Source organism: Ranitomeya imitator, chromosome 1 (assembly GCF_032444005.1).
Source record: "Ranitomeya imitator isolate aRanImi1 chromosome 1, aRanImi1.pri, whole genome shotgun sequence".
NCBI classification, from domain to species: domain Eukaryota; kingdom Metazoa; phylum Chordata; class Amphibia; order Anura; family Dendrobatidae; genus Ranitomeya; species Ranitomeya imitator.
In genome coordinates, this window is record NC_091282.1 from 72173853 (window position 1) to 72188491 (window position 14639).

The 14639-nt window shown below is 47.3% G+C and overlaps 1 protein-coding gene across 2 annotated transcripts in view; it reads right to left on the reverse strand.

The window, feature by feature from the left end:
- Positions 1-14639, reverse strand: part of LOC138662352 (phospholipid-transporting ATPase ID-like) — a 283179-nt gene that overhangs the window by 118570 nt on the left and 149970 nt on the right. For both annotated transcript variants that reach the window (XM_069747882.1, XM_069747872.1), the window contains exon 3: positions 3855-3913. In XM_069747882.1, the coding sequence (XP_069603983.1) occupies positions 3855-3913 (59 nt within the window). The remainder of the gene's footprint in view (positions 1-3854; positions 3914-14639) is intronic.

The window sequence follows — 14639 nt, forward strand, 5'->3', positions numbered from 1 at the left end:
TTTTTTTGTTAGGAAGTTATAAGGGTTAAAAGTTGACCAGCGATTTCTCATTTTTTCAAAACAAAATGTACAAAAACATTTTTTAGGGACCACCTCACATTTCAAGTGAGTTTGGGGATGGTCAATATAAGAGAAAATGCCCAAAAGTGACACCATTCTAAAAACTACACCCCTCAAGGTGTGCAAAACCACATGCAAGATGTTTATTAATCCTTCAGGTGCGTCACGAGAACTAAAGCAATGTGGAAGGAAAAAATGAACATTTTACTTTTTTCACAAAAAATTTACTGTGGACCCAAATGTTTTTATTTTCACAAGAGTATCAGGAGAAAATGGACCACAAAATTTGTTGTGCAATTTCCCCATAAGTGGGGAGCATGGCAGGGCTCAGAAGGGAGGGAGCACCGTTTGACTTTTTGAACGCAATATTGGCTGGAATCAATGGCAGGTGCCATTTCGCATTTGGAGACCCCCTGATGTACTTCAACAGTGGACCCCCCCCCCCCAATTCTAACTCCAACCCTAACCCCAACACACCCTTAACCCTAACCTGAACCCTAACCACAACCCTAACCCCATCACAACCCTAACCCTAGCCCAGCCCTAAACCTACTCTAACCCTCGCCCCCAACCCTAACCCTAGCCCAACCCTAAACCTACTCTAACCCTAGCCTCAACCCTAGCCCAAACACTAACCCTAGCCCAATCCTAACCCAACCCTAACCCTAGCTGTAGACCCAACCCTAACCCTAGCCCAACCCTAACCCCAATGGAAATAAATACATTTTTTTAATTTATTGCCTTTACTTAACTAAGGGGGTGATAAAGGGGGGTTTGATTTACTATTTTTTTATTTTGATCACAGTGATCAAAATGAACCAATAGGAAGAAGATACAGACGGCCAGGGGATGCAAGAGGGTCCAGAGACACCTGAAGTACCGGGGGGCTCAAGGGACCTCATTTCTCTCTCCTCTGATGTGCTAGATCATATCAGAGGAGAGAGAAATTAAATGGGAAATCAGACTTTTTTTTTGTGGTCGCCACTCTTCCATGAATAATGATGATCGCAACACTGGAGACGGTAAAAACCGACCTGAATCATGTTCTCTGGGGTCTCAGCTACCCCTGGTAGCCGAGACTACATAGAAGTTCTGACACTGGGGAGCACTATAACCTTATTTCTCAGCGCCGTTAAAAAGCGGCACTGAGGAATAACTTCCCTTAACTGCTGCCGTTAAAAGGCGTATCGGTGGTCATTTAGGGGATAAGATTTTAAGTGATTACCATGTAGGCACCACCCATGTCTCTCAGTCTATAGCCCATCACTTGTTAGTAAACAGTAGTAAAATGCACCAAATTTATTAAGTAATGCAATACCTCTTACAGGGCATCTGTCAGTAGGACCAACCCTCCCGAAACCATCTATATGGGCATTCAGATCATAGAAAGCTGAATAAATGATGCCTTGATATCTGCAATCTGATGTCTTGTTTCAGAGAAATCTACGTTTTTCTTAATATGCAAATGAGCTGTTAAGATCTATGGGTCAGACATAGATCTCTCTGAGAATCTGCCTCAAGAGCTTATTATAAATGACAGGGGCCATTACCAGTATGAGACATGTAATGACTGACAGCCTGCTCCCCTCATCTGTAACTGGGAGACAGGACAAGTTATGACTGATCTGCTTTGTTTTATGTGATTAGTTTCTATGGCATAGATTTTGTTTTAGAAAGTTTCAAAAATATGACCCTGTAAGGGTCCACAGGGGCGCTTGTCACTTTTTGAAACTTGAAAACATTGGCAAAGTACAGAAAGGTTAGATTGGAACTTCCATCGTTGGCATCATTGATAAGATCATCACTAGTAAAAAGGAGTTGGCGCTAGGAACTTCCCAAAGCAAGAAAGCACTTTGGATTGGGTGAAAATAAAAAGACAATGGTTTAGAATCTCCTCTTATGTGGCCCCTGGATTACTGGAATTTGGGTGTAGTAGTGTCCTGCTCTGGATACTATCACCTCCTCGTGAGAAGCGGCTCATGGCGTCTAATCCCGGTCATCAATCCTCCACAAGTATGCCTGGTATTAGCGGATTTCCCCGCCCTACATGCACGGTTTCATGATGTAGCTCAATGTATTAGAAGGCTGTGTAATTACAACAGGTAGATAAATAATTGGATAAATAATAATCCTCACATGGAGCCTGTGGCCTGAAATAATCTGCTTAAAACCCAGCAGTGCCGTTCGGATGCCTTTTAATAACTTGCTTTTAATTAAGAGGCGTCTTACTCCATGGAAAAGAAAAACGTTATATAACTTGCTACTATGGATGATTGAGGAGCACATGCCCCTAAAAATAACCTGACTTTTACTTTTGCGTTAAAAAGTTTCTTATGGCCGCCATTAAAGTATCTACCCACATGTCAGACCACGAAAGGGGCACAGTGTGCGCTAATTTGCATTAATCTAGGGGCAGAAAGGAGCAATTCAATTTGCGTTGCCCTAGTGTGGCGCTCAGTCCGGTCCTCCATGGCTGGTGGTCTTCACTTCTGAGCCCGGCATCTGCAATGTCATGAAGTGTCTCGAACCGTGATGCCATATCCTCATCTGGCCTAGTAAACACCAAGGATGTGGGAACAAAAATGAAGACCGGCTGCCACGGACGACCCAACTGGAAACCAAGCCAAGAGCTAGAGTGGTTTTACGGATGTATAATAAAGGTGACCTATCATTAAAAGATCTGATTGTTGGGGTCCAGCTCCCCCACTCCACTTATCAGCCGAATGGGGGGCTACAGCACTCTAGTGAATGAAGTGCCCACTCATTGCCAGCCAGCAGAACTATAACGTTGGCGGTGACTGTGCCTGAAGCAACAATTTATGGCAGCTTAGTACCTGTCAAATAACTAGGACTCATCAGAAGTACCTGCTACAAACACATTAAAATGTATGGTGCTTTGCCACATTAAAATGTATGGTGCTTTGTCTGGTAAGAAACAAAGCACCAAAACCTTAGCTCGATGTCACATCCTAAGGGTAAGCCATCAACATTAAAGATCCAGAAATCCCAATATAAAGGCATTCCCATTTTGAAATGGGAAGAGGACTGAAAAGTCCTACAATTTGGAGTTCCTACATTAGTTTCTTTCCTCTGTGGTTTTCTGCTGTGTTTCCTATGTATCAGCCTTTACTATAGAAATGGAATTATACATAATAGAAACTAAAGGGTAAAATAATTCTGCATCTAAGATTGGCAAGTTTTGTAGTTGAATTTTCATAGAAAGATTAGAGGGCATACCCCGATACTAGAAATCAGCAAATAGATTTGCAGGACCCTTGTCCAGCCGCCACCTCAGTACTCCATGTCCCCTGGAAGGAGACCTACGTACCACCTCCTACCCATGCATCCCATTTCCTCTTTTGATCGGACGGCCTAACGAGCCATGATTGTTGTCGCACATAGGCAGGAAGGAAGCAGTTTGCAGGCTCCCGTCCAGGGGGCAAGTAGTAGTGTTGTGGCCTCTGGACCGGGGCCCGGAGATGCGATTCATTCCAATGAAGAAACAACCGAGATTTATCAATAACTATTAACAAAAAATGACATTTACAGAATGATAAGTTTGGTACAAGTCTGGGCACCCTAGGCACATTTTTCTTCATGGCTACAGTACACGTGCACCAATATATACTTTAGATTTTATATTTATCTTTAGCCACAGCTCCTGTGTAGAAACAGTAGGCAACAAAATGAAAAGCGCATGAAAACTTTACACAATTATGATTTCAGTAAATTGCAGAGCCTTTGAGCATTTGGCTCAGTAAATCTCCCACAATGATTCCAAATCATGAACTCACCGCATACTTGAATTTGAGGTTGAATTCCCGGTCGTTTGCTCGCAGATGCCTCTCTTTTTCTGCAACGGGGAAAATAAAATTATAAAAAAATCCCCAAATTTAAACAGTGAAAAAAATGCACTAACACTTTCCATGGTTGCTCAGTTTCCCCATTTTTAGCTAATTTGCCGTTTCATGTAAAAGCTAAATCAGCATAAATTTTCTAAGATAAATTGTGTTTCACTTCTCACTTTTTGCATGATTGCTATCAGTGAATGGGTTCATAATTTTTTACATCCAAAGTCAACATAACTCTTTTTTTTATACTTCTCACGGCTGAAGCTTTGTTACAATTGTATCCATTATAAACACATCTGAAGATGCAATCTTTCTCCTGCCCCGATAGATTGTTCCAATGTTTCAGTGTCAATTAACTATATCAAGCAGTTTATCTATATTATATTATCTATATCAAGGAGGGAATTCTCTATAATGGAAACAACTGTAACAAACCCTCAGCAGTGAAAAGTATTAGATCTCCGGTGGCCTGTAAAATATTGGGCATCCCTGGTCAAAATTACTGCTATTGTGAAGAGATAAGGAAGATGAAGATGAAATGATCTCTAAAAGGCCAAAAGTTAAAGATGACACATTTCCTTTCCCAATATGTGTGTGTATATATATATATATATATATATATATACTAGATTGTGGCCCGATTCTAACGCATCGGGTATTCTAGAATATGCATGTGCCCGTAGTATATGGACAATGATGATTCCAGAATTCGCGGCAGACTGTGCCCGTCGCTGATTGGTTCGAGGCAACCTTTATGACATCATCGTCGCCATGGCAACCATTATGACATCATCGTCGCTGTGCCCATCGCTGATTGGTTGAGGCAACCTTTATGACATCATCGTCGCCATGGCAACCATTGACATCATCGTCGCTGTGCCCGTTGCTGATTGGTCAAGGCCTGGCGGCCTCGACCAATCAGAGACGCGGGATTTCAACGTCGATACTGTGCCCGTCGCTGATTGCTCGAGGCAACCTTTATGACATCATCGTCGCCATGGCAACCATTATGACATCATCGTCGCTATGCCCGTTGCTGATTGGTCGAGGCCTGGCGGCCTCGACCAATCAGAGACGCGGGATGTCTACGTCCTTTATGACATCATCGTCGCTGTGCCCGTCGCTGATTGGTCAAGGCCTGGCGGCCTTGACCAATCAGAGGCGCAGGATTTCTACGTCGATGCTGTGCCCATCACTGATTGGTCGAGGCCTGGTGGCATCGACCAATCAGAGACGTGGGATTTCCAGGACAGACAGACAGACAGACAGACAGACGGAAAAACCCTTAGGCAATTATATATATATATATATATATATATATATATATATATATATATATTAGATAGATAGATAGATAGATAGACAGATATTATATTTTACAAACTACAAAATAGAAGAATGGGCCAATGCACAAGTTTGGGCACTCTTGGAGATTTGTGTTCTCAGATAACTTTGACAAAGGTTTCAGACCTTAATTGGCCTGTTAGGGTTATGGCTTGTTCACTACCATCGTTAGGAAAAACCATGTGATGCAAATTTCCCAGCTTTTTAAAACCCAGCCTCCTCCAACCTTGTGCCAAAAACAGAAGCCATGGGTTCTTCTAAGCAGCTGCCTAGCACTCTGAAAGTTGAAATGGTGAAGAAGGCTATAAGAAGATAGCAAAGCATTTATAAGTTGTCCTTTCCTCGGTTCAAAATGTAATTAAGAAAATGGCAGTTAACACGAACAGTGGAGGTCAAGATAAGCGCTGGAATACCAAGCAAAATTTCAATGAGAGCTGCTGGTAGGATTGCTAGAGAGGCAAATCAGAACCCCCGACTGACTGTAAAAAGACCTTCAGAAAGATTCATCTGACTCTGGAGTTGTGGTACATTGTTCTACTGTTCAGAAGCATCTGTGCAAATATGGCATTCATGGAAGAGTCCTCAGAAGAAAACCTCTCCTGCATCCTCACCATAAAATTCAGCGTGAGAAGCATGCAAAATACATCTAAACAAGAGCAATAAGTGGAAAAGCAGAAAAAACGGCACCAAACTGTTGACTGCAGTCTGAATCAGTCCTTAATATAAAGCATACCACTTGATAATGAGCTAGGTGGTGCCTGAAAAATGTGTTGAAGGTCAAGTGGAAACAAGTCCTGTGGACTGATGAGGTTAAAATATAACTCATGCTTTGGGGTTGTGTTGCAGCCAATGGCATGAGGAACATTTCATGGGTAGAAGAAAGAATGGATTCAATGAAATTATAACAAATTCTTGATGCAAACATAACATCTGTAAAAAAAAAGCTGGAGGTGGAAAGAGGTTGGCTTCTACAAATGGATAATGATCCTAAACACACGTCAAGATCCACAATAGACAACCTCAAAAAGCACAAGCTGAAGGTTGTACAATGGCCCTCACAGTCCCCTGATCTGAACATCATTGAAATTCTGTGACCTCAAAATAGCAGCATATGCAAGACGACCCTGGAATCTCACAGAACTGGAAGAATATTGCAAGGAAGAATGGATGAAAATCCCTCAAACAGAAACTGAAAGACTCTTGTCTGGCTACAAAAAGTATTTACAAGCGGTGATACTTTCAAAAAAGGGGGTGCTACTAGGTATTAGCAATGCAGGGTGCCAAAACTTTTGCATTGGTCCACTTTTCTTTTAATGTAAAAGATGAAACATATATATATATATATATATATATATATATATATATTGCCTAAAATAGGAAGGAAATGTATGCTCTTTAACTTTAGACCTTTTAGAGATCATTTCATCTTCAACTTGCTTATCTGTTCGCAATCACAGTAATTTTGATGAGGGGTGCCCAAACTTTTACATGCCATTGTATATAGATGTTTTGCCCTTGGAGGTAAATAAGAATATTACAGTTTCTGACAGCAAGCAGGGAGGATTTTTGTTCACACAAATGGTTTTGATGCGATTTGGCTGCTGCAGAATTTGAGAGGACGAGACGTGTAGAGATCCGAATGAAACCTTTGCAGCATTATGGGCTTGAAGCAGTTTCTATTTCCTTTCTGTATGATTTTCGCCAATCCTTGAACATGTGTCCCCCCTATCAGGCTACGAGGCGACGTATTTAAAGGGGTTGTCCACTACTGGACAACTCCAGCTTAATCAATTCAGGACAGCTCTAGTACTGTGCTTTCCTCCTTGTCTACAACTTGTTTTCTGAGCCCTCATACTATCACTAAGTCTGACTTTGCATATCTTGGTCTGAGTGCGTCCAGGAAGGACGAACCGGTCGATGGTCTCCTGACCTGAACTCAACAGCCTCATATATACTTATACGTCGTGGTCTGTACTCAGACTGTGATTTCCAGATCTGTGGAGCTAGTCTAAGGGCAGGTGCAGACGGCCATGGATTCTCTCATCCGAGAGAATGGGGTCGATTATGCAGCTGACACTCCGATCTGAATTTGATTAGTATAATTCAATTCTCTCAGAGGAGGAGAATATAGACAAAATAATGCCTCCATCTTCTCCATTCCGTCAGCGTATGGAAATCGGACTGCACTCAGTTGTCATCTGAGTGCAGTACAATGTTTTCCACAGACTCATTCATTTGCATGTCAGATCAATACTGCGATTTTTAAAAAAATCTTGGACAGAGTGTTAGGGGTCGAGTTCCCGCTTCTGCACAGGGGGAATCTCGAGCCACTTCCGCTGCGGTCTCCCATTCTTGTCCAGCCGCAGTGGAGCCTGCTCAGCAAGGACGTCGGTCCCAGCGTCTTGCTCATTCTCACTCTGTTCTGAGAGTTAGTGCTGCTTCTCCAGTCTCTGCCTTTAAAGTCAGTGCTGGTCAGCAGCGAGCGGACTTCTCTGGGACTAAGTCCTTGTCTGCATGTACTGAGCATGCCCAGCGTAAGGTCTCCCGTTGGAGATCGAGGGTCATGTGCTCAGGCTCTGCAGCACATTCCATTGGTCCTCTTGGCAGGTCCTAGAAGGGCAAAAGTGCTGTGGCCACTTCCTGTGCTGCTGTTATATAAACTGCGCATGACCGCACGGCCATGCGCTAGTATTGTTTTACAATTGCTTATGTGTGTATGTTGTGAGTGCAAGTCGTCCTTGGAAACCCCTACCCTATTGAATGTCTGTTCGCGGAAGGTGTATGGCTGCTACCTAGCGCCCGACTTAGCCTACAGCACTAACACACATCACAGCGTCCTGTAGCTGTGCCTGCCAGTACGGCGCCGTGCGCCTGCCTTGCGCTTTCCATACCCGAGTCTGGGTGGTTAGTGGCGTCCGTTAGTGCGGCATCGCTCGCACTCTTGTGCACAGATTGCTTAAGGTTCTCTACACACCCAGTTGCGGTGTTACGCCAGCAAGGGTCTAATCGGGCTCCAATCCCTTCTGGGGTTAAGTCCGCTGACCACTTGCTCGCGCACTAGTGCGGTACTGCGGTCCTGTGAATTAACAGGATCGCTTTCTTCACGCTGGGTGAGGTTTAACCCACGCGTGTATACTTTAGTGTACCGCCATATTGTCTGCTAATTGCTAGCAGCAGGTTCTCACCTGCACGGTGGACCCCGGACTGCGAACGCACCTTTATCATCTGTCTTGGTGCGTTCCGCCAGTCCTAACAGAATACTAGCGCCAGGGTCTGGCTAGTAAAATGGCGGACGATCAGCGTTTACAGCGGTACATCCAGCAGCTGGAGGGAAGGTTGGCGGCTTTTGAGCGTTCAACCTCAGCTGTGGATGTTACTGCTGTCGCTGTTCAGGCTGCAAGTGTGGCTGCAGCTACCTTGTCCACTGCCGCTCCTGTACCGACGCTATCTCGCCTCCCGCTACCAGAGAAATTTTCTGGTGACAGTAAGTCCTGTAGGGGTTTCGTGAGTCAGTGCTCAATACATCTCGAGCTTCTGGCCTCTCGTTTCCCTACAGAGCGGGCTAAGGTGGGCTTTATAATTTCCTTATTGTCGGACAGGGCGTTGCAGTGGGCTACGCCGCTGTGGGAGCGTGGCGATCATGTGGTGCAGAGTGCTCCGTTATTCCTGAGCACTCTGAAACAGGTCTTTCTTGGACCTCGTGTCACCCATGACACGGCGCTCCAACTGTTGGCACTGACTCAGGGCTCGTCCTTGGTCAGCCTTTTTGCCGTCCATTTCCGCACTCTGGCATCTGAGCTGGAGTGGTCGGATAAAGCCCTTATCCCTATATTTTGGAGGGGGCTGGCTGACCACGTTAAGGACGCTCTGGCCACTAGGGAGATTCCCGCCACACTGGAGGAGTTAATAGCAGTATCTACTCGCATTGACCGCCGTTTTCACGAGCGGAGGTTAGAGCGAGCCCAGTGTAGGCAGAGGTTTCGGCTGGCTCCCACCTTCGCCAAACCTTTGGAATCTCCAGTTCAGGCTCCTGAGGTTCAGGAACCTAAGGTGGTGTCACGAGCGGGATCTAAGTCCCAGACTGCTCGTGCACTCCAGGGTTGCCAGGTTTGCCAACAGTCAGGACATCTTGCCACCAGATGTCATCAGCGGTCGAGGAAACGTCAGCGTCTAGTGGTAGTAGGTGGAGGTGCACTAGACACTGCGACGTTTGCCTCCAAATTGTCCTTTAAGGGGACAATTACCTTTGGCTCATCCTCCCACTCGGTAGACCTCTGCGTGGATTCTGGGGCGGAGGGCAATTTTATGTCTTCTGCCTTCGCCCAACGTCACGCAATACCACTGGTTATGCTATCCCAACCAGTAACGGTACGAGTGGTGAATGGGTCGACACTCCCCGCACAGATAACACATCAGACCATCCCTGTTACTCTGTCCCTGTCGCCATCCCATCAGGAGATTATTTCTCTACTCGTCATTCCTGAGGGTATTGATGAGGTCCTGTTGGGGATACCTTGGCTACGGTACCACTCTCCTCACATCGAGTGGTCCTCAGGCAGAATTCTGGGATGGGGTGAATCATGTGGGGGTAGGTGTCACCGAGAGTGCGTTCAGGTTGCTACTACTGAGGTACCCGCAGATCTATCCTCCCTCCCCAAGCAATATTGGTCTTATGCAGACGTGTTCTCCAAGAAGGCGGCGGAGACCCTTCCGCCCCATCGCCCCTATGACTGTCCTATCGATCTCTTGCCTGGTGCTGAGCCTCCCCGGGGTCGAGTCTACCCATTATCTCTCCCGGAAACGGAGGCAATGTCTCAGTACATACAAGAGAATCTGGCAAGAGGGTTCATTAGGAAGTCAGTGTCACCTGCTGGGGCAGGGTTCTTCTTCGTGCAGAAGAAGAATGGAGAACTACGTCCATGCATAGACTACAGGGGTCTTAATGCTATCACAGTTAAGAACAAGTACCCTTTGCCGTTGATATCTGAGCTTTTCGATAGGCTTCGGGGAGCTAGAGTGTTTACGAAACTAGATCTGCGGGGTGCTTACAACCTGATTCGCATCCGTGAGGGGGACGAGTGGAAAACGGCATTTAACACCAGAGATGGGCACTATGAGTATCTGGTGATGCCCTTCGGGCTCTGTAATGCACCTGCCGTTTTTCAAGACTTTGTCAACGACATCTTCCGGGATATGCTTTCCACCTCGGTTGTAGTCTATCTGGATGATATTCTCATCTTTTCTCCAGATATTGACTCCCACCGGAGAGATGTTGGCAGAGTCTTCGACCTCCTACGGGCAAACTCTCTTTACGCAAAGTTGGAGAAGTGTGTGTTTGAGCAGGAGTCCTTACCTTTCCTGGGCTATATCATCTCCGCCCAGGGATTGGCTATGGATCCTGCCAAACTACAGGCTGTGATGGACTGGCAAGAGCCCCATTCTCTTAAAGCGGTGCAGCGCTTTATGGGGTTCATAAACTATTACCGCCAGTTCATTCCCCACTTCTCAACTCTGGTGGCTCCCTTGGTAGCCCTCACCAAGAAGGGAGCGAATCCCAAATTGTGGTCGGAAGAGGTCTCCAAGGCCTTCACTTCTATTAAGTCCCACTTTGCTAGCGCTCCCATCTTACATCGTCCCGATGTGGATAAGCCATTCCTACTGGAGGTGGATGCCTCGTCCGTTGGTGCTGGAGCAGTCCTCTACCAAAAGGATGCTCAAGGTCGGAAGCATCCATGCTTCTTCTTCTCCAAGACCTTCACGCCAGCGGAGAGGAACTACTCCATCGGGGACAGGGAGTTGCTAGCAATGAAGTTGGCCTTTTCGGAGTGGAGACACCTTCTGGAAGGTGCGCGGTTTCCCTTCCAAGTTTACACGGACCACAAAAATTTGGTCTATTTGCAGACAGCCCAGCGGCTAAATTCTCGCCAGGCCAGATGGTCCCTGTTCTTCTCCCGGTTCCACTTTTCCCTGCATTATCTCGCCGGGGAGAAGAATATCCGTGCTGACGCTCTCTCTCGCTCCCTTATGTCAACTGAGGAGGAGGAAGAGGAGCCTCGGCTTATTGTCCCTTCCGAGAGCCTGAGAACTGTGGCGCCGGTATCGCTAGAGTCTGTGCCTCCGGGCAAGACTTTTGTGCCCATTAATTTGCGACCGGAGGTTCTCTCTTGGGCTCATTCGTCCAGGGTGGGTGGACACTTTGGGACAAAGAGGACATCTGAGCTACTGGCGAGGACGTACTGGTGGCCGCATATGGTCCGGGATGTCAGGGATTACGTTCTGGCGTGTGTCTCCTGCGCCAAAAATAAATCTCCGCGTCAAAGGCCAGCTGGTTTGCTCTATCCCTTGCCGGTGGCAGATAGGCCCTGGGAGATGGTCGGGATGGACTTTGTTGTGGGTTTGCCCAAGTCTCGCGGCTGTACCATCATTTGGGTCATCACCGATCATTTCTCAAAAATGGTGCATTTGGTGCCGCTGCCGCGGTTACCTTCTGCACGGGCCTTGGCAACGTTGTTCATCAGACATATCTTCCGCCTACATGGTATGCCAGACAAAATTGTCAGTGACCGGGGTCCCCAGTTTGCGTCTCGGTTCTGGAGAGAGCTCTGTCGTCTTCTCAGTATTGAGTTGAATCTCTCTTCCGCTTATCATCCCGAGACGAATGGGTTGGTAGAGAGGGCCAACCAGACCTTGGTCACATACCTGCGACATTTTGTTTCAGCCAGGCAGGATGACTGGGCATCCTTGCTATCATGGGCAGAGTTTGCACTGAACAACGCCGTTGCCGACTCCACTGGACAAACCCCATTCCTCCACAACTATGGTCAGCATCCACGGGTACCTGTGCCTATGCCCGTGTCTTCCGCCGACTCCAGGGTGGCAGACTGGGCTGTGGAGGCACGGGATATTTGGGACCGCACTCAGGATGCTATTCGGGCCTCTAAGGAGAGAATGAGGTCCTCCGCTGATGCTCATCGGCGCCCCGCCCCGACCTTTGCTCCTGGCGACTTGGTGTGGCTCTCCGCCCGTAACATCAGGCTGTGAGTTGAGTCCACTAAATTTGCTCCTCGCTACTTGGGTCCATTCAAGGTCCTCGAGCAGGTTAATCCTGTGGTCTATCGTTTGGCCCTTCCGCCACGCCTGGGTATCACCGACACCTTTCATGTGTCCCTCTTGAAACCCGTGTATATGTCCCGCTTTTCCGAGTCATCTGCTGGGACATCGGGTTCGTCTACGGACGATTATGAGGTGAACGCTATTTTGGGGTGCAAGGTGGTGCGTGGTAAAAAATTTTATTTGGTGGACTGGAAGGGTTATGGCCCCGAGGACAGGTCCTGGGAACCTGTTGAGCACATTCGGGCCCCGCAGCTCATTGCTGCCTTCGAACGTAGCGAGGCCCAAGGAGGGGGGGGCCCTAGGAGGGGGGGTAATGTTAGGGGTCGAGTTCCCGCTTCTGCACAGGGGGAATCTCGAGCCACTTCCGCTGCGGTCTCCCATTCTTGTCCAGCCGCAGTGGAGCCTGCTCAGCAAGGACGTCGGTCCCAGCGTCTTGCTCATTCTCACTTTGTTCTGAGAGTTAGTGCTGCTTCTCCAGTCTCTGCCTTTAAAGTCAGTGCTGGTCAGCAGCGAGCGGACTTCTCTGGGACTAAGTCCTTGTCTGCATGTACTGAGCATGCCCAGCGTAAGGTCTCCCGTTGGAGATCGAGGGTCATGTGCTCAGGCTCTGCAGCACATTCCATTGGTCCTCTTGGCAGGTCCTAGAAGGGCAAAAGTGCTGTGGCCACTTCCTGTGCTGCTGTTATATAAACTGCGCATGACCGCACGGCCATGCGCTAGTATTGTTTTACAATTGCTTATGTGTGTATGTTGTGAGTGCAAGTCGTCCTTGGAAACCCCTACCCTATTGAATGTCTGTTCGCGGAAGGTGTATGGCTGCTACCTAGCGCCCGACTTAGCCTACAGCACTAACACACATCACAGCGTCCTGTAGCTGTGCCTGCCAGTACGGCGCCGTGCGCCTGCCTTGCGCTTTCCATACCCGAGTCTGGGTGGTTAGTGGCGTCCGTTAGTGCGGCATCGCTCGCACTCTTGTGCACAGATTGCTTAAGGTTCTCTACACACCCAGTTGCGGTGTTACGCCAGCAAGGGTCTAATCGGGCTCCAATCCCTTCTGGGGTTAAGTCCGCTGACCACTTGCTCGCGCACTAGTGCGGTACTGCGGTCCTGTGAATTAACAGGATCGCTTTCTTCACGCTGGGTGAGGTTTAACCCACGCGTGTATACTTTAGTGTACCGCCATATTGTCTGCTAATTGCTAGCAGCAGGTTCTCACCTGCACGGTGGACCCCGGACTGCGAACGCACCTTTATCATCTGTCTTGGTGCGTTCCGCCAGTCCTAACACAGAGACTATTCGAGGGAAAAATCGGACATGTGCGTGGCCCCATAGATAATATTGGTCCGAGTGCGATCCTATGTTTTGAGAATACGGTCATCTGCACCTGCCCGAACACTGAGGGACGGAAGGGGGCGAGCACAGAGCCAACAGGGGCGCCTATACCACTCCGTCAGATAAAGAATGGAAACACTCTGCAGCAACAGAACATTTTTAATGGAGACTAATTATAAAGTTGCTTAACTTTGCATTTAGGAAGCAAATAAGCAATAAAAAAAAGTTCTGCGTAAAGGTGTCCGTAGCGTTTAATACCACGTGTTATAATGTCGGCCCGTCATTCTCTCCGGGGGAGGATTATACGGCAGCTGCTGCTTAGCTACTGTAAGAATTCAGAATGTGAGGCTGTTTACTTTAATTAAAAGTTATTGACTTAACTTATTAACGGGCAAAGTAGCGTCATATCAAAGAAATAACACAAACATGTCTATTCATGAGGGGCAGAAGTGAAATGGAGCCCCCGAAGCCAATCACGTGCCCCAATTACCACAGCAAATTCAGAACACATGAGCGTTAGGTGACCGGACTGGATTACCGACCCCTGGAAAAAGTCAAGTCCAGCACAGTCCCACAAAGAAGCCATACAAAATGGAGTTGTCTGATGCAGTGCTCTTCATCTCTATAAGTCAGGTACCCCCAATGTTAAGAAGATGAGAACCCCAAATGGACGATTAGTTAATCCAGGAAATAAAGAGAGATTGTGCACAACAGTGACTACGTACCCCCAGGTACAAGAAACTCCAGCTGAGAACCCCCGAGGAAATGCTCAGTAATAAATGCACGCACATCAGATCCTTCCATCATGTTGGGACCTCAATGAACTGCTCTATAGGTGTGTGGATGACAGCGCACGTTTAGAGATGAAGTCTACGCTCCTGATGAAAGGCCATCAATGGCAAGGGTTAAAAGGTTTGTCTCTGCAGTCAGTGTCAGATT